A 19,582-nucleotide genomic window follows, 5' to 3' on the forward strand; every position below is an offset into this window, starting at 1 on the left:
GCATGCGAGGCGGCGTAGGTGACTAGAGCGTCACGAGCGCGTACGTGGGGCGGGGCACGGCGGGACAAATGCAGAGCGCACGCGCTCGGCTCGCTGGCTACTACTGCACAGACAAGGATGGCGCCGCCTCAGTCTTGTCGGGTTCTGCGCTGCTGCAGCTGCCGCCTCTTCCAGGCGCACCAGGTCTGGCGGGTGCCAGCCCACTCCTTCTCCTCCGGCGCGGGGACAGTGGACGGGAAATGGCGGGGCCTTGGGTGCTGTCTCGAATGGCTCCGGGATGCACCTGGGCCCGAAGGAGTGCAGGGACCGCTGAGGGCGGGTCTCATTGGGGTCGCCCCCGCATAACGTCGTTCTGGGCTTTTTGTTTGGTTCTTGTACAAACCAGAGGTGATGGTTTCTGCAGAGGTGGCCTCTCGTGAATTGTAGCAGGTAGTGGGAGAACCCAGTTGAGGATAGCGTCCTTCACGCAGAGCTTACCCCACGAAGTCGCCTTGTCTCAGTTTCAGTGAGAGGTGGAGGACGGTTCTTAGAGCCCGGGCGCGCCACGGCGTCGTCCCTGCTCCACACCTGGGCGCCCTCTCCGTCGCCCCGCGCCTCTGCCGCCGTCCTTTTCCGCGGGGCCAGGGACTTGATATGCCTGTTCGCCGACGCATAAACCACGGGCCCCCGAGTCTTAAAGACAATTAATCTGTGTTTCTAGAACATATTTGCCTCCTTAACTTTCAGCGTGCCAGATAGAGGATGCCACTTAACCTTTTCCGGATCGCACCTGTCTCCCTGCTTGATATCACCCTTTTTTTATTTTTTTCCTGACCTCGTGATCCGCCCGTCTCGGCCTCCCAAAGTGCTGGGATTACAGGCTTGAGCCACCGCGCCCGGCCTTGATATCACTTAACACTGCAGTCAGCGGATCACTTCTGGTAGTCCCTCCCTCGTTATTATTGCTAATCTGCTCTGCCCTGAGAAAGAATAGCATCAGACTTCTTTAAGACTTATGTTAAAAAGTCAGCAAGATGCTGAGTATGTGTCTGTAACCTTGCATTTAATGCTAAGCGTTTGTAAGGGCCATTTTAAGGGCTCAGAAACTTTTTACTTGTTTTCTTTCGGGAGCTGGGTCCTAAGAGTTGCAAATAAAGGGAGATCATTTGCATTTTTAAATTATTACACGTCTAATGTTTCATGCTGTTTTTTAAAAACAAATTTTCCATTTTTATTTCCTTTTTTTGTTTTTGAGACGGAGTCTCATGTCTCTGTCACCAGGCTGAGTGCAGTGGCGTGATTTCGGTTCACTGCAACCTCCACCTCCCAGGTTCAAACGATTCTTCCGCCTGAGCCTCCTGAATAGCTTGGAGTACAGGCGCCCGCCACCAAGCCCAGTTAATTTTTGTGTTTTTAGTAGAGACTGGGTTTCACCATGTTGGCCAGGAAGGTCTCCATCTCTTGACCTCGTGATCCGCCCACCTTAGCCTCCCAGAGTGCTGGCATTACAGACGTGAGGCACTGCGCCTGGCCTCTGTTTCCTTGTTTGTTTCCCTGTTTCACTCTTCCCTGTTCACCAGTGTTTTTTTTTTATTTACGTATTTATTTTGAGACAAAAGTCTCGCTTTATCGCCCAGATTGGAGTGCAGTGGTAACAATCACAGCTCGCTGCAACCTGCACCTCCCGGGCTCAGCTGATCCACCTCAGCCTCCCACGTAGCTGGTACCATAGGTGCGGGCCACCATCCCCAGCTAATTTTTATATTTTTTGTAGAAATGGGGTTTTCGGCTGTGTTGCCCAGGCTGGGGCAAGTGTTCTGCCCGCCTTGGCTCCCAAAGTGCCGGGATTACAGGTGTGAGCCAGCGCCCCTGACCCTTATGGTCATTTTCAACCCTATGAAATGTGAGTTGCCTGGCCCCGGTGGCTCACGCCCATAATCCCAGCACTTTGGAAAGCCCACTAGGGCAGATCACTTGAGCCCAGAAGTTCCAGACCAGCCTGGGCAACGTAGGGAGGCCTTGTCTACTAAAATTCAAAATAAAATAGCTAGATGTGGTGGTGTGCGTCTCTAATCCTAGCTACTCAGGGGCGCTGAGGCAGGAGAATCGCTTCAGACCAGGAGGCAGAGGTTGCAGTGAGCCGCGTTCACACCAGTGGACTCCAGCCTGGGCAACGGAGCCAGCCCCTGTCTCGAAAAATTACTTGAAACCGAAGAGGATGTTGACCATTTTAATTGCAAGTCAGCTGGGTACTACTTTAACACGTTTGACTTCAACAACCTTTGACTTAGGCATCATTCCCATCTTACACGAGAATTCCAGAATCCACAGAAATCAAGTGGTTTCTCCATCTAGTAAGTGGCAGAACCATACTATCTCAGCAGTTCGCAGAGTTCATCCCTTCACCAGGTACTGTGAGTCCTAAACTTTTAAAAATGCTTTTCTTGGCCGGGCGCGGTGGCTCACACCTGTAATCCTAGCATTTTCGGAGGCCAAGGTGGGCAGATCACGAGGTCAGGAGTTAGAGACCAACCTGGGCAACATGGTGAAACCCCGTCTCTACTAAAAAGACAAAAAATATAGGGCATGGTGGTGCGCACCTGTAATCCCAGCTACTTGGGAGGCTGAGACAGGAGAATCACTTGCATCCAGGAGGCAGAGGTTACAGAGAGCCGAGATGATGCAACAACACTCCAGCCTGGGTGACAGAGCAACACTCTGTCTAAAAAAAAAAAAATGGTTACTTGCTTACATACTCATAGAAAATTCACAGTTTTTTTGGTGTTTTAAGGTAGAAGCTGAGAAGTAAAATTGCTAAGTCATTCCCCACTTCCATTTTTGGTAGGTGCTCATTGTCCTCCTTAGAATCTTTTTGGATACTTCCCCCAAAAACCTCATGATTTTGTACTAGGATCATATTAATCGTATTAATGTTAACGAGTCAACCTAGACATCTTTGTGATGTTAAACATGATCCATTACATTTCTTCAAGTCACCTTGGTATCCCTTGGTAACATTTTATTTGTTGCTGTTATAAATGGACTCTTTATCCATATGTGTTGTAACTAGATGTCTGCTCATATGAAACCTATATTAACTTTTGAAGGTATCTTAATTTTGTACCTAACCACTATATTAGATTGTCTGGTTTTAGTGGCTTTTTATTTCATTCTGTTGGTTTTCGGATAAAAAATTATATCAGGTAGCACCTGGGCATGGTGGCTCACACCTTTAATCCCAGCGCTTTGTGAGGCCGAAGTGGGTGGGTCAACTGAGGTCAGGCGTTTGAGACCAGCCTGACCAACATGATGAAACCCTGTCTCTGCTAAAACTACAGAATTAGCCGGGTGTGGTGGCATATACCTGTAATCCCAGCTACTTGGGAGACTGAGGCAGGAGAATCGCTTGAACCTGGAAGGCGGAGGTTGCAGTGAGCAAAGATCTCACCACTGTACTCCAGCTTGTGCAACAGAGTGAGACTCTGTCTCCAAAAAAATTATATCGGGTATTATAATTATATCTATAAATAATAGGGTTTTGCCCTCCTTTCCAATTTTTATACCTCTTACAACTTTCTTCTAATTCCATTGGCTAGTACATCCAGAAAAAAATGGTAAATAATAGTGGGCAACCCTTCCAGGTGGAATGCTGGTAGAGACTCTGCAGCATTAGAGCTGGGTTTAAGGCATTTTATCATGTTAAGAGAGAACACATCTAGTCAGGTTTAACAAGAACTGAAAATGTTGTGGAATTTTTTTTTAGAGTTTCCACTTGGGTTTTTTGGAGTTTGTTTGTTTCTTTGGGTTTGGTTTTGAGAGACAGGCTCTTGCTATGCTACCCAGGCTGGCCTCAAACTCCTGGGCTCAAGTAGTCCTGGCCTCCCTGGTCGCTGAGACGACAGGCTCAAGCCACTGCACCCAGCCCAACTTGATTGTGTTTCATATAGATAGCCAGTTTGCCCAGCACCAACCCAGACTTGTTAAACAGTCTGTTCTTTTCTCACTCTTAAAGTGCCACGTTTATGATTATGATATGCTAAATTTTTACACGTGTTGGTTTGTTTCTGGACTCTTTCCATCCATTTTTAAAATTATTTCGGGCCAGGACCAGGCACGGTGGCTCTCACCTGTAATCCCAGCACTTTGGGAGGCCAAGGCAGGTGGATCACAAGGTCAGCAGATCGAGACCATCCTGGCTAACACGGTGAAACCCTGTCTCTACTAAAAATACAAAAAATTAGCCGGGCATGGTGGCAGGCACCTGTAGTCCCAGCTACTTGGGAGGCTGAGGCAGGAGAATGGCATGAACCCAGGAGGTGGAGCTTGCAGTGAGCCGAGATCGTGCCACTGCACTCCAGCCTGGGCGACAGAGTGAGACTCCATCTCAAAAAAAAAAAAAAAAAAATTATTTCGGGCCAGGCATGGTGGCTCATGCCTGTAATTCCAGCACTGTGGGAGGCCAAGGCAGGTGGATCACTTGAGGTCAAGAGTTTGAAACCAGCCTGGTCGACATGGTGAAACCCCATCTCTACTAAAATGCAAAAATTAGCTGGACATGGTGGTACGCACCTGTAATCCCAGCTACTTGGGATTGAAAAAAAGAAATTTCAGATCCGATTCCATTTTGCTGTTTGTTTATTTGAGATGGAGTCTCGCTGTGTCACATAGGCTGGAGTGCAGTGGCGCAGTCTCGGCTCATTGCAGCCTCCATCTCCCGGGTTCAAGCGATTCTCCTGCCTCAGCCTCCTGAGTAGCTGGGATTACAGGTGCATGCCACCACGCCTGGCTAATTTTTGTATTTTTAGTAGAGACGGGGTTTCACCATGTTGGTCAGACTGGTCTCGACCTCCTGACCTAGTGATCCACCTGTCTCGGCCTCCCAAAGGGAGATTACAGGTGTGAGCCACCGGGCCCAGCCCAATTCCATTTTGTTTTAAATAATTATCTGAGTTGTATTTCTGAAATTTCATTGCAGGTAAAAAAGAGTGTCAAGTGGACATGCAAAGCCTGTGGAGAGAAGCAGTCCTTTTTGCGGGTGAGTCTACAAAACAGAAAGCAGGTGGGGCGCAGGCCTGCGGTGAGCCCTTCCAGGAAATCCCAGAATGCCACAGCTGGGATCATCCTGTCTCACACAAAGTTCCCAGACACAGAGCTCCTGCTTCCGAGCTTCCTGTTCCTTCAGGAAGTGAAATGGATGGAGTGGTGTCTGGAAAGGTACTGCCATTTGATTCTTCATTCAGCAAGTATTTCTTGAGTACCTTCTGTGTGCCAAGCATGAGGGAAACAGTGGAAAGTAAGCCCATTGTCATTCTTGCCCTCACAGATGCACTTGTGTGGAAGGGGAAGAGAAACTAATACACACACGCATCTACCTAATTTAAAACTCGGCTGGGCACAAGGAAAGGAAAGCCCCAGGGACTGTGAGAAGATGACGGAGGAATCAAGGCGGCTGGGGAAGGGCAGAGGCTGTCGGTGGAGGTAGGGTGTGGGAGAGTGGGCTCCAGAAGTGCAGGCAGGCAGGGGCAGGCTGTCAATGCTCTTATCCAGCTGTTTGCATCTGGCATTGAGCACATCTTTTCAGTCCATCCATATTCCCCCTCCTGAGCTCTGAAGACCCCAAACCGTCCTGCATCCTTTGCCTTACTGAACTTGCTCTCTTCCTGCTCCAGCCCCAGTGCCGCCTCTCCCTTCATCTCTTATCTTTCCTCTTCTCCTGCAGCCATGGTGCTTTCTTTCTGACCTGAAACCTAAATTTGCTCCCTCTTGGGCCTTTGTGCTCACTGTGGAGTTCCCCTCCCTCTTCTCAGTATCCTATGGAAGTTATGTGGTCACGTGTTTATGTGCAGATTGTCCATCTAAGACTTTAGTTCCATGAGAACAGAGGCTTTTTCTTTACTGATGTATCCTCAGCACCTAGCACAGTGCTCGGTGTTTGGTGAGTGAGTGAGTAGCGGGTCCAACCTTGTTGGGCATTTAGGTTGATTTCCCTTTTGACTGTTACACACAACTCTACAGTGAAGCTTTTTACAAAAACCTCTTTATCCACGTGACCGGCTGTTTACTGTTTACTTAGGACATAGTCCTAGAAGTTAAATTGCTGTTTTTTGGGTTTGGTTTTTTTTTTTTTTTTTTGAGATAGAGTCTCGCTCTGTCACCCGGGCTGGAGTGTAATGGTACGATCTTGGCTCACTGCAACTTTCGCCTCCCAGGTTCAGGCGATTCTCCTGCCTCAGCCTCCTGAGTATCTGGGACTACAGGTGCATGCCACCACGCCCAGCTAATTTGTTTTTTGAATGTTTAATAGAGATGGGGTCTCACCATGTTGGCCAGGCTGGTCTCAAACTCCTGGCCTCAAGTGATCCACCTGCCGTTGATGAGTGCCTTCACCTGATTTTTTTTTTTATTTTTTTTTTTGAGACAGAGTCCCCCTCTGTCCCCCGGGCTAGAGGGCAGTGGCGCGAACTCGGCTCACTGCAAGCTCCACCTCCCAGGTTCACACCATTCTCCTGCCTCAGCCTCCCGAGTAGCTTGGACTACAGGTGCTGCCACCTCGTCCAGCTAAGTTTTTTGTATTTTTAGTAGAGGTGGGGTTTCACCGTGTTAGCCAGGATGATCTCGATCTCCTGACCCCGTGATCCACCCGTCCCGGCCTCCCAAAGTGCTGGGATTACAGGTGTGAACCACCAGCGCCCAGCTGATTTTTTTTTTTTTAAGGGAAAAAAAAAACACACTTCAGAATGGGTTCAGCAAAGTTAAAAACAAGAAAAAGTGCTGGCAAGGTAATGAGATTTCTTAGGGAATCCAAGGGGCAGAACTTCATCCTTGATGCCTTGAAAAACTAGCCCCAAGAACTGAAAGGCTGCCAACAAGCCAGGCGTCAGCTTTTCCTGCCCATCACCAAACAAGCCAGGCCTCAGCTTTTCCTCCCATCGCCCAACAAGCCACGCCTCAGCTTTTCCTGCCCATCACCCAGCTTCTCCCTGTATCTTTGCTCTGTTTTCTCCTCTCCTTCCCTTTCTGTTTCTCCCCAGACTGTTCAGTCACATTCTCTGCTCCAAGTCCACAGAATCTCATTCCAAGCCAACTGGAAGAGCTGAGTCCCAATTATAAATTCCTAGGAGAAGCAATCTGGTTGGCCCAGGCTGATTCGGATGTCCACCTCTGGTCCGGTCAACTGGGATTGGGTCTCAGTAGAGAGGAGCTGGCTTACCAGGTAGGCAGACACCCCACATGGTGAGCGTGGCTTGTTTGAGATGTATTTCTGCATTCTCCTTGAGGAAGGCTTCTTATCCCCTCGGTGCTTCTATGCTGTGTGTGGTATATGGTGGATGGCTGACTAGGCCACAGTAACAAACACACCAAAATTGTGGTGGCTTAATGCAATAGACGTTTCTCTTGCTCTCATAACAGTCCTGGGAAGACGATAAGGTCAGCAGGGCATTGCCCTTGATGGGTTGCTCGGGGATCCAAGTTCCTGCCATCTTGAGCTTCTTTTATTCCCTGAGGCTCATCTGTAGCTGCTTCTAGCCACTGAGAAGGGCAAGTGTGTGGAGGAGCTGCCGGAGGCTTTGAGGGCCAGGCTGGGAAACAAGTGACACTGCCATGGAAAGAGGCTGGTTTCGTGGCCACCCCAACTACACACACACTGGGAAATGAAGTCTAGTTTTGTGCCCACATCGGGAAGAATGCGCTTCAGTATCCAGCCAGCAATCCCTGCCCTATGGAAGAGCACACCGCTACTGGTTATGCCAGCCTGGTCTTTTTCAACTTTGCCATTTCCCCCTCCAGCTACTCTCCTCCGTTCTCACTTGAATGTGCTCCAAACAGGGCTGCAGTCCCTACCTATCCATCACAATTGCTTGTGTCGGAGTCGGCAGTGGTCTCCATGCTGCTAAAGACAATGGTTGGTTCTCAGTTCTCACTTGACATACTAGCTGCCAGGCACTGGGAGTCCACCAGAATTCTTTGCTCACAGGACATCAAGAATGCTCCTGCCAGCGGGGTGTTGAGGAAGAGTGGACACATACAGTGTGTGCGTCTGATTGCAGATGTGCGCCATTGTCCCAGCAGACTTCACTTACAAAACACAAGTTCAAAGACCAGATTGTTAAGAATTTCAAGACGGCGACAGCAGAGCAGATCTCATACTTGTAAAGCTGATTCTGCCTGTAGTAGGACCCATACTCTCAAGTATCATTTCTTACCATCTTCCCCTTAGACCACTCAGCTCCAGCCATGCTGGCCTCTTCACTGTTCCTCCACAATTCCAGGCTCAGGGTCTTCACACTCATTTTCATGTCATTGCTTCTGCTGGAATGTTCTTCCCCTAGACAGCCATGTGGCTTGCTCCTTCGTATCTTCCTGTTTGTCCTCAAACTTTACCTGCTTAGAGACCCATTCCTTGGCCACTTTGAACACCTTGTGTAAAACGGTGTGCTCTTATGTGAGGCTCTTTCCTGGCCTTGTCTTTCTCAGGAGCACGTATTAGCATCGGATACGTTACATGCCTCACTGTTTCTTTCCTGTGTCTTCCCGCTTGAATGTGAGTTCCATGATGACAGGGAGTCTTGTCCATTCCTGTGTCGTCTGCCCCTAGATGAGGCCTGGCACATTAGTTGCTACTCAGTAAATACTTGTTGGATGAATTTGTGACTGCTACGGGGAAAAAATTTATTTTGTATTCCTTTCATTATCAGTGAAGGTAAGTAGCATTTCGTATATTTTTTGGCAGTATGTTATACAATGTGGCAATATGTGTTACTTCTCTTGTGACCTTTTTATTCATGTTCACTAACCATTTTGTGTAGGGCTTTGGGTTGAGTTTGGCTTCAATAGGTAGAGTTCAGGGTGCTTGCGGGACAGCCACATAGATCTAAAGTATTAGTTACAGAGACGGTTGGTTTGTAAATGATTCTAAAGACAGCAGTCAGTCATTAGGATTCCTGCATGCTGCTTTAGGGGTCTTTGGGCCTTGCATAATACAGCTTTGTCCTCCTGAGGTGTATCTCAGATGGATCTGTTTCTCAGCATTCTGCCAACACTTTTTAAATGTAATATATTTTTTGGTTTCTCAGGCTTATGGTGAAGGCTCTGGTGCTGACTGTAGACGCCATGTCCAAAAATTAAATCTACTGCAGGGACAAGTTTCAGAGCTGCCACTCAGGTACAGCTGTGTGGGAAGAGTGTGGTTGTCTTGCCCTGTTTTCGTCTTGACCGGATAATAGAAGTACACAGTGGAGAAGTCCCGTAGACTCCCATGCCTCACAATACGGCAGCAGAACACGCTGAGCAGTTCTTCACTGAAAGTAACTCAAAACGCCAGCTGTTTTACATGCACAGATGAGATCCCGCCACCGCACTCCAGCCTGGGCTACAGAGTGAGACTCTGTCTCAGAAAAAAAAAAAAAAAAAAAGAATACATGCACAGATGAGCTGACTAGAAAGAAAGTAACTCTCGGCCGGGCGCAGTGGCTCATGCTTGTAGTCCCAGCACTTTGGGAGGCCGAGGTGGGCCGATCACGAGGTCAGGAGTTTGAGACCAGCCTGGCCAGCATGGTGAAACCCCGACTATACTAAAAATACAAAAAAAGTAGCCGGGCATGGTGGCATGCGCCTGTAATCCCAGCTACTCAGGAGGCTGAGGTAGGAGAATCACTTGACCCCAGGCGGCAGAGGTTGCAGTGAGCCGAGATCGCGCCACTGCACTCCAGCCTGGATGACAGAATGAGACTATCTCAAAAAAAAAAAAGAAAAAAAAAAAAAAGGTAAGTAAGTAACTCTCAAGAGGTCAAAAATGAAGGAGAAGCTGGTCCGATGGTAGTGGGTTATCAGAACTTATTAACATTAGTGTCACTAAAGTTGATACACAACTCTGCACTGCTAAATTTAACTGGCTTTAAAAAAAAAAAAGTGGAAGCCAGAATTCAGAGAGGAAGCACCTGAGCTGCTGGGGTGGTTGAAGCCAGGTGCTCTGGAGCCTCCAGTTAGATGGCTGGGAGGGGTGCAGGAGACCCTCAGAAGACAAAACCTACCGCCCGGTCAGTGTGGAAAGACCAGTGGGACACCTTCTAACAAAACCGAGCCCTGGAGGACTACACCTCCGTGTACAAATGAACTAGATCCCCTCTGCAACAGGCAGCTTGCCTGTATTGACCTTAGCAGTGGCTGAAGAGGGGGAAATATCTCTTAAGATTTTGGAAATAAAAGGAAGTTGTTGCATGGTTTTTCATCCTTGTACATACCCTGTATGAAAAGCCTCAAGCGGAAAATTTATCTTTTAATTGTCCCAGCGAGCAGAGGTAAATGCAGCTCCTCTCTGCAGCAATATATCTTCAATTGCCGGGCCTTAAAGAATTCCCACAGAAAAAGTTCCAAGTAGCATGTACTCAGGAGTTTAAAATCATTTAACATTCAAGGAAATATGTTACCAGGAGCAAAAGATAGCAGAACAACAGTCCGAAAAGTCAGACCCATAAAGACTTCAGAATACATGATATTGCATGTTTAATATACTTAATAAAATAAAAGAAGAGGGTGATAAGATGAGGGACTTCAGAAAATAGGTGTATTTGAGAGCTTGTTTGGAGGTTCTAGCAGGTGGTGCAGCTACTCATACCCTGGACCGAAGACCGCTCCTCCTCTATTGGAGGTGGTCGTCCTCTTCAGCCAAGCGCACAGCTTCAGGAGGGACGCATGTGGCGCGGTGAGGGAGGAAGGGGACACCAGCCAGATGAGCTAACCAACCTTGGTGACTGATGGAGTGACAGATGTCGCAGCCGGATCGCCCTCACATCCAAAAAAATAGGTGTATTTGAAAAAGAACTGAAAAGAGGCCAGGTGCAGTGGCTCACACCTGTAATCCCACCATTTTGAGAGGCCAAAGCAGGCGGATTATTTGAGGTCAGGAGTTCAAGACCAGCCCGGCCAACAACCCGCCTCTACTAAAAATACAAAAGTTAATTGGATGTGGTGGCACGTGCCTGTATTCCCAGCTACTCTGGAGGCTGAGGCATAAGAATCGCTTGAGCCTGGGAGGTGGAGGTTGCAATGAGTCAGCTTCCACTTCCCAGGCTCAAGTGAGGCCTGCAACAGAGTAAGACTCTGTCTTTAAAAAAATAAAATAAAAGAGTTTGCAGAACTTAAAAGTATAATCACTGAAATTAAAAATCCAGTTTAGGCCGGGCATAGTGGCTCATGCCTGTAATCCTAGCACTTTGGGAGGCCAAGGGAGGCAGATCACTTGAGGTCAGGAGTTCATGACCAGCCTGGCCAACATAGTGAAACCCTATCTCTACTAAAAATACGAAAATTAGCTGGAAATCACTTGAACCCAGGAGGCAGAGGTTGTGGTGAGCCAAGATTGAGCCACTGCACACCAGCCTGGGTGACAGAGTAAGACTCCATCTCAAAAAAAAAGAAGAAATTAAAAATTCAGTGGACATGTTAAACAGATTAATTGCAGCTAAGAGAAAATTAGTGAAATGGAAGATAAATCTAAAAAATTATTCACAATGCAACACAGAAAAATGGAAAAGTAGAAAATACAAGGGAAAGTTGAGGGACATGGAGGTTACAGAGGAGAGTTCTAGCAAAAGATAATTAAGAGAATGGAGCAAAAGCAATAACTGAAGAGATAAGAGCACAGCATTTTCCAAAATCAAAGACATAACATTTTTAGATTAAGGAAACGCAGTAAATACCAAACTGGATAAAATCATTATTTTATTTGCAAATAGCATAATTGTGTATGTAGGAAATCCTAATGAATCTACAAAAAAGCTACTAGAACTAATAATTTAGCAAGATCACAAGGATACAAGGTCAACATACAAAATTAAACTGTATTTATATATATATGCAGTGGACAATTGGAAAAATGATTTTTAAAATCAAATACCAGCTGGATGCATACTTCATGCTTGTAATCCCAGCACTTGGGGAGGCTGAGGTGGGTAGATCACTTGAGCCCAGGAGTTTGAGACTAGCCTGGGGCAAGATGGCAAAACTCTCTCTACAAAAAAAAGGAAAAAAAAAAATTTAGCCGGGCATGGTGGTGGGTGCCTGTGGTCCCAGATACTCAGGAGGCTGAGGTGGGAGGATCACCTGAGCCTAGGGAGGTTGAAGCTGCAACTTACCTCCATTGTCATGTGATTCCATCTTCTAGCAATCTTGGCTCACTGCAACCTCCGCCTCCCGGGTTCAAACGATTATCCTGCCTCAGCCTCCCAAGTAGCTGGGATTATAGATATGCACCACCATGTTGGCCAGACTTGTCTCGAACTCCTGACCTCAGGTGATCCACCTGCCTCAGCCTCCCAAAGTGCTGGGATTACAGGAGTGAGCCACTGTGCCCAGCCCCTGGTCATTTTTCAAAGGGCATATGTATGGTCTTCCCTGAAGGTCTCTAGAAGAAACTGTCAGTGCTGATGAAGAAGAAAACGTGGGCCACCAGCAGGCTGGGAATGTGAAGCAGCAGGTAAGCCTCAGGCCCACCTGCCCCAGGCTGGCTCTGTGTCAGGGAAGGGATGAATGCACAGATGTATCCAGTAGTCATTCGTAGAGCAAATGTGTGTTGATGCCACCCTACAGGCAGTTGACTTAAAGCTGCAGGGAACACAAAAATAAATAAACCTGTACCTTTTCTAAGGATGGAGATAGCCATGTGTACCAATTATTACAGTACCCTGCAAAGGACTCTCACCTGTCTGCTTGGAGAATTCCTTCTGAATGTAGCTCAAATATCACCTTACTCCTTCCACTTTGCTCCCACAGCACTCTGGGCATACCTCTGAGAGGGAAAGAATAATGGGATAAAACACCTGGGTTTCCTTCTTTCCTTGTTCCAGACTGCAAGCTGTTTTGTTTTGTTTTGTTTTGTTTTGTTTTGTTTTGTTTGAAACAAGGTCTCACTCTGTCGCCCAGGCTGGAATGCAGTGGAGTGATCATGGTTCCCTGCAGCCTTGACTTCCTGGACTTAAGTAATCCTCCCACCTCAGGCCCCTTAGTAACTGGGACTACAAGTGTGCCCTGCCACACCCAGCTAATTTTGTTTCTGTTTTGTAGAGGCAGGGTCTCCCTGTGTTGCCTAGGCTGGTCTTGAACTCCTGGGCTCAAGCCATCTTCCCACCTCGGCTCCCAAAGTACTGGGAGTACAGGCATGAACCAGTGCACCTGGCCAGATTCACACTTTGTTACAAGCAGAGGAAGATGCTCTTCTGGTACCTGTGTCTGTGCTTCCAATTTGGTCCATTTACAGACTTAATTTTATATCATTCTCATCAGAAATGCTTTTTTGCATCCTAGTTTTCAGTTGTGTCATTCTTCTATGTTGCGGTATAGTTTTCAGTGATTTTTATTTATTTATTTTTGAGACAGGGTCTCCCTTTGTCGCCCAGGCTGGAGTGCAGAGGCATGATCACTGCTCACTGGAGTCCCAACATCTCAAAAAAACAAAGTATTTACAGAATGTAATAGATGTACTAGTACTGATTCCTTTATTATATGTTATTTAGGTTGTTTCCACACTTCTCCCTCCCTCCCTCCCTCCCTCCCCTCCTCCCTTCCTCCTCCTTTCCTCTCCTTTCCTTCTTTCGACAGAGTCTCACCCTGTCCCCCAGCTGGAGTGCAGTGGCATGATCTCGGCTCACTGCAACCTCTGCCTCCTGGGTTCAAGCAACTCTCCTTCCTCAGCCTCCCAAGCAGCTGGGATTACAGACGCACAGCACCACGCCCAGCTAATGTTTGTATTTTTAGTAGAGATGGGGTTTCACCATGTTGCCCAGGCTAGTCTTGAACTCCTGATCTCAGGTGACCCGCCCGCCTCAGCCTCCTGAAGTGCTAGGATTACAGGTGTGAGCCACGGCGCCTGGCCATGTTTCCATACTTCTGTTTTTTTTTTTTTTTCTTTTGAGACAGAGTCTCGCTCTGTTGCCCAGGCTGGAGTGTAATGACACAATCTCGGCTCACTGCAAGCTCTGCCTCCCGGATTAATGCCATTCTCCTGCTTCAGCCTCCCAAGTAGCTGGGAATACAGGCACCCGCCACCACGCCCAGTTAGTTTTTTGTATTTTTTTTTTTTTTTTTTAAGTAGAGATGGGTTTTCACTGTGTTAGCCAGGATGGTCTTGATCTCCTGACCTTGTGATCCACCCACCTCGGCCTCCCAAAGTGCTGGGATTACAGGCATGAGCCACCGCACCTGGCCACTTCTTTTCTTATAAATAAAATTTGCTAATTTTTGTAACACTGGGACTAACACCTCTGCCTTCTCTCTTTGTGTGGAATCACTGGGCCAGGGAGCATAGATATTCATGAGATTCTCGGTGGGCCGCCTTCCCAAGGCCTGCACCAGTGAGCACTGTCCTGCCAGCATCACAGGGTATTGGTGTCCATCACCTTCCAGCCACTGCCTTTCCTAGCGTGGAGCTGGACATGACCCCTGAGATCCTCAGGCACAAGAGTTGGGCTAGGGGTTTTCGATAAAACTGCCTGCTTTCCAGTACTGAGAATCAACTTTTTTCCCAATCTGATAGGAAAAATCGCAGCCCTCAGAGAGTCGCTGGCTGAAGTATCTAGAAAAGGACTCCCAAGAACTGGAGCTGGAAGGAAGAGGAGTGTGTTTCAGCAAACAGCCTTCATCCAAAAGGGAGGAGCCGGGCCCCTGCCTCAGCCAAGACCTGCCTAGAAAAAGGTGCCAAGTGTGACTCCGGTCCAGCCCTGGCCCAGAGCCTATGCTGCCTCCAGCAGTGGGGCACCAGTGAGCCACTGTGAGCATCAGCCAAGCGGGGGAAGCCTGGGTGGCAAGTTGCAATGGGCAGCTGCTGCCACTGCTGGCCCCTCGGCCCACCTGGGCATTGGGCACTGCTGGTGCAGAGGCAAAGGCTGGGCAGGACACCAGTATGCATACCCTTTATGATGCCCCTCAATTCTGAACATCTCAGACTAGACTGACCTCAGGGAAGTGGCCAGAGTAGCTGACAGGCCTGAGAGCTTTTAGCACAGAGAAGCAGAGACCTCAGACTTGAAGGAAAGTTTCTTCTGCTTCAGGCATTTCAGTGAGTTTTTTGGAGAGACTGCCTTAGGCTAAGGATCTAGGATGGCTCTTAGAGGGCAGGTGCTTTCAGGAGGTAGATTCTGCTTCCAAACCAGAACATTCATCTGGGCACAATGGCTAACACCTGTAATCCCAGCACTTTGGGAGGCTGAGGCAGGAGAATCATTGGAGACCAGTTCGGGCAACATAGGGAGACCCTATCTGTACAACAAAGTTTTTTTTTTTTTTTTTTTTTTGAGACGGAGTCTCGCTCTGTCACCCAGGCTGGAGTGCAGTGGCGCGATCTCAGCTCACTGCAAGCTCCGCCTCCCGGGTTTACGCCATTCTCCTGCCTCAGCCTCCTGAGTAGCTGGGACTACAGGTGCCCGTCACCTCGCCCAGCTAGTTTTTTGTATTTTTTTAGTAGAGACGGGGTTTAACGTATTCGCCAGGATGGTCTCGATCTCCTGACCTCATGATCCACCCGTCTTGGCCTCCCAAAGTGCTGGGATTACAGGCTTGAGCCACCGCGCCCGGCCAACAAATTTTTTAAACAAATTCATGGGGCATGGTGGTGCATGCCTGTGGTCTCAGCTACTTAGGAGGCTGAGGCAGGAGGATCACCTGAGCCCAGGAGGTCAGGGCTGCAGTGAGCCATTGCACTCCAGCCTGGGTGCCAGTGAGACCCTGCGTAAAATAAAAACACAACTTTCTAGCAACTAGAAGCTGTGAAGCAGGGGAGTGGGGCCTGTGCGGTGGCTGGGCAGCCCGAGCAGCTGCCTGGGAAGCTATAGGGATGAGCAGGCGGCCACCCGAGCTTGTGGGCCATGTGATGGTGGAGTCAGGCTTGGGGTGCCACTGGAGAGTAGCATGGGACCACTGACAGTACTGTCCTGACAGGAAGTGGAGCCAGAGCACCGCCCAGCCTCCGTGCAGCCTTGGCATCCAGGACTCGGGTGGCTCTGAGGTCGCCTGGGAACCCCAGAAGGTCAGTGACAGAACAGTTTCTCTATGGTCCCAGTGACCACTGAGTATGTGTGGGATAATTTTGTCTTTTGTCACAGTTGACAAAGTGTAACATTCCTTACCGCAGAAAGCCCATCTTCCCACCTGGGTTTCTTGTCATTTCTGTCTGAAGCCAACACCTTCCTTGGGTCTATACCCCCTTTTCTCTCCCATGCCTCTCGTCTCCCATGAGGGTAACTCAGGACCAAAGAGCATCCTGACACCTCGGAGCAGCTAAGGTTGGCCAGCAGGGATTTTCTGGGTCAGGACCATCTTCTCATTCTGCATGGAGCACGGGGACCTTTGTCCAGGAAGGAGTAGTCCATGGGCCCGCCCTGAATCCTGGGAGATGCTTCCCTCCACACTCGCATTTGCCCAGGTGCGGACTCTTGTATGTGAGACACTCTTCACTTAGGGTGTTGCCTTGTTCTTCTTTGTTTTCTGAGACAGGGTCTCACTCTGTCTACCCAGGCTGGAGTGCAGTGGCACAGTCACAGCCTACTGAAGCCTCAACTGCCCAGGCTCAAGTGATCCTCCTGCCTCAGCCCCTCAAGTAGCTAAGACTACAGATGTGCACCACCACACTGGCTAATTTTTAAAAAATATTTTGTAGAGGTCAGGCGCGGTGGCTCACACCTGTAATCTCAGCACATTGGGAGGCTGAGGCGGGTGGATCACCTGAAGGTCAGGAGTTTGAGACCAGCCTGGCCAACATGGTGAAACCCCGTCTCTACTAAAAATAATTAGTTGGGCGTGGTTGCATGCACCTGTAATCCTGACTACTCGAGAGGCTGAGGCAGGAGAATTGCTTGAACCTGGGAGGCGCAGGTCGCAGTGAGCCGAGATCGCACCACTGCACTCCAGCCTGGGCGACAGAAAAAAAAGAATTTTAGGCCGGGCGCAGTGGCTCAAGCCTGTAATCCCAGCACTTTGGGAGGCCGAGACGGGTGGATCACGAGGTCAGGAGATCGAGACCATCCTGGCTAACCCGGTGAAACCCCGTCTCTACTAGAAAATACAAAAAAACTAGCCGGGCAAGGTGGCGTGCACCTGTAGTCCCAGCTACTGGGGAGGCTGAGGCAGGAGAATGGCATAAACCCGGGAGGCAGAGCTTGCAGTGAGCCGAGATCCGGCCACTGCACTCCAGCCTGGGCAACAGAGCGAGACTCCGTCTCAAAAAAAAAGAATTTTAGAGACATGGTCTCACTATGTTGCCCAGGCTTGTCTCATAACTCCTGAGCTCAAGCAATCTTCCCAGTTCCCAGAGTGCTGGGATTATAGTGTGGGCCACCGCGTCCAGCTTGGTTGTCTTGTTCTTGAAGCTTCCAATCTAGCAGGCCCCACTGCATATCCAGTGCTGCAGAGTGCAGGGTGTGCTCTGCCTGTCACAGGAGCCAGGGGACAGCAAGGGCATTGCAGCTGGGAGTCCATGGGCATCAGTCACTGTCCCCACCCCCACGTCAGCCAAGGTCAGCCTCGGCTGGCCTCACACCACGCACAGAGCACTGGCTCATGCCAAGAGGCAGAAGTCAAACTTTGATGTTGCCGCCAACGAGTTTTATGATCCTGGGTAAGTATGTGGCCTTGAATCTCCAAATCCTAGAAGAATGACCACAGAGTCTACCATGGCTCCGTCCCTGGGCTGCATGTTGTAATGGTATCATTGTGTTTCATGCTCCCTCAAGCCTGTTGCTTTGTTTTAAAGGTGAGAAACTGAGGCTTGTAGTTTTTGTGCGGTCATGGCAAGTTCAGTGGCAAAGCTGACATCAAGTGTCAGGGCCTCTTCCAGATTGCCTGGGTGGCAGCGCTGCAGGGACCCACCCTGTTGTTGCTTTAACATCCCTTTGTAAGCAGTATCAGCCCAACTTTTTTTGAGATGGAGTTTCACTCTTGTTCCCCTGGCTGGAGTGCAATGGCATATCGGCTCACTGCAACCTCCGCCTCCCAGGTTCAAGCGATTCTCCTGCCTCAGCCCCCAGTAGTTGGGATTACAGGCATGTGCCATCATGCCTGGTTAATTTTTGTATTTTTAGTAGTGATAGGGTTTTGTTTTGTTGACCAGGTTGATCTTGAATCCCTGGCATCAGGTGATCTGCCCGCCTCGGCCTCCTGAAGTGCTGGGATTACAGGCGTGAGCCACTGCACCCGGCCTACACCCAACTTTCAGACCATCTTTGGTTCCTGGGGTGAGAGTAGCCAGACCCCAGCTTTTCTATCCCACCAGGAGCTCGGTGCTGCCACCTCTGCAGCTGCAGAACCCAGCAGGCTCTGGAGAGCTGCTCCCAGGTGGGAGATGGCAGGATGGAGCCAGCCCACCCCTTTCCAGACGTCTCTAGGCCCTCCCTGCTCAAACCTCCTTTGTAGGCACTGGTGACCTGATTCCAAGGTCCCCAGGAGATGGATCACCTGATGACTTGTCTTGTTTTTGGAAAGCCTGGTCATACAATTTAGCAGATGGTTTGTGGTGAGGTGGAAGGCATTTATTTGCTTTGTCTTGCTAACTCTCAAAATCAAAGCCTGTCCCAGCCTAACAGCTTCCAGCAGAAAGTGTCAGAACTAGAGGCCCAGGCAGGGCTCGTGGTCCTGCTGGGCCTTGGCATTGTTCTTACAAATGGAGGGCATGGCCATCTTCTCTTTCAGGGACAGGCTGGCTCGATATGGAAGGCGAAACAAGGCAGCAGCCCCTGCCTCCGGGAGAACTCTGCAGACTGCAGCGCCAGGGAGCTGAGGGGTCCTGGGAAGGAGCTATGGAGTCCTGCCCAGTAGGTTACAGCCACATCCTTTTTTTTTTTTTTTTTGAGACGGAGTCTCGCTCTGTCCACCAGGCTGGCGTGCAGTGGCGCTATCTCAGCTCACTGCAAGCTCCGCCTCCCGGGTTCCCGCCATTCTCCTGCCTCAGCCTCCCGAGTAGCTGGGACTACAGGCGCCCGCCACGGCGCCCGGCTTTTTTTTTTGTATTTTTAGTAGAGACGGGGTTTCACCGTGGTCTCGATCTCCTGACCTTGTGATCCGCCCGCCTTGGCCTCCCAAAGTGCTGGGATTACAGGCGTGAGCCACCGCGCCCAGCTACAGCCACATCCTCTAAATGGACGCAATTTGTCCTGTCACCTAGAAACAGTTCACATGTGGACAGAGAGCAGCCAAGACCTCTTCAGAGGGACCCCAGGCCAGCTGGTCTAACACAGGCTAAGCAAGGGACCCCCAGAGCACAGGCCTCAAGGGAAGGCCTCCGCAGGCCCACCGACGCTGTCCCGCTTCCTCGGGCCACACACCCCACCACTTACGGCCCTGAGGCGCCCTGCAGGAAGACCTCATGGGACGCAAGGACTCCCTGGGCAGAGGGTGGGCCCCTGGTCCAGGAGACACAGAATGCCCGACTCCTACGACTATGTGACCTCTTTACAACTGGTGAAGACTTTGATGATGATCTGTGATCTGGGACTGGCAGGTTATTACTCGAGATACTCTTGTATCTCGAGGAGGGACAGGGTTCCCTAAGGTACTTTTAAGATACTGTGTGAGAACCACCAATAAACTTACTGTCAAACAGATCATTTCTCTCTATGCA

General features: G+C 49.4%; 1 protein-coding gene and 1 long non-coding RNA gene across 8 annotated transcripts; one reads left to right on the forward strand and one right to left on the reverse strand.

Moving 5' to 3' along the window:
• Nucleotides 1–30: 30 nt before the first annotated feature.
• MRNIP (MRN complex interacting protein) lies at nt 31–19,565 on the forward strand. Of its 7 annotated transcripts, XM_023193696.3 has the most exons (11): nt 40–183; nt 4,955–5,014; nt 5,117–5,193; nt 5,303–5,457; nt 7,039–7,192; nt 9,054–9,142; nt 12,379–12,454; nt 14,510–14,667; nt 15,910–15,997; nt 18,655–18,776; nt 19,127–19,565. In XM_023193696.3, the coding sequence occupies exons 1-11, from the start codon at nt 69–71 to the stop codon at nt 19,446–19,448; spliced, it is 1,416 nt and encodes a 471-aa protein (XP_023049464.2). In that variant the 5' UTR covers nt 40–68; the 3' UTR covers nt 19,449–19,565. The 7 variants fall into 7 exon arrangements, 5 of the variants coding, with proteins under 5 accessions (XP_023049467.1, XP_023049464.2, XP_023049463.2 ...); XM_023193695.3 differs by having other exon boundaries at nt 4,955–5,193; XM_023193697.3 differs by lacking the exon at nt 40–183 and adding an exon at nt 2,045–2,388 and having other exon boundaries at nt 4,955–5,193.
• Nucleotides 11,989–13,449, reverse strand: LOC116418769. The gene is made up of 3 exons (XR_004228913.1): nt 13,201–13,449; nt 12,680–12,766; nt 11,989–12,582 (listed from the first exon to the last, which is right to left on the reverse strand). It is a non-coding gene; the product is annotated as an uncharacterized LOC116418769 (long non-coding RNA).
• Nucleotides 19,566–19,582: the final 17 nt, after the last annotated feature.

Source organism: Piliocolobus tephrosceles, chromosome 4 (genome assembly GCF_002776525.5).
Source record: "Piliocolobus tephrosceles isolate RC106 chromosome 4, ASM277652v3, whole genome shotgun sequence".
NCBI classification, from domain to species: domain Eukaryota; kingdom Metazoa; phylum Chordata; class Mammalia; order Primates; family Cercopithecidae; genus Piliocolobus; species Piliocolobus tephrosceles.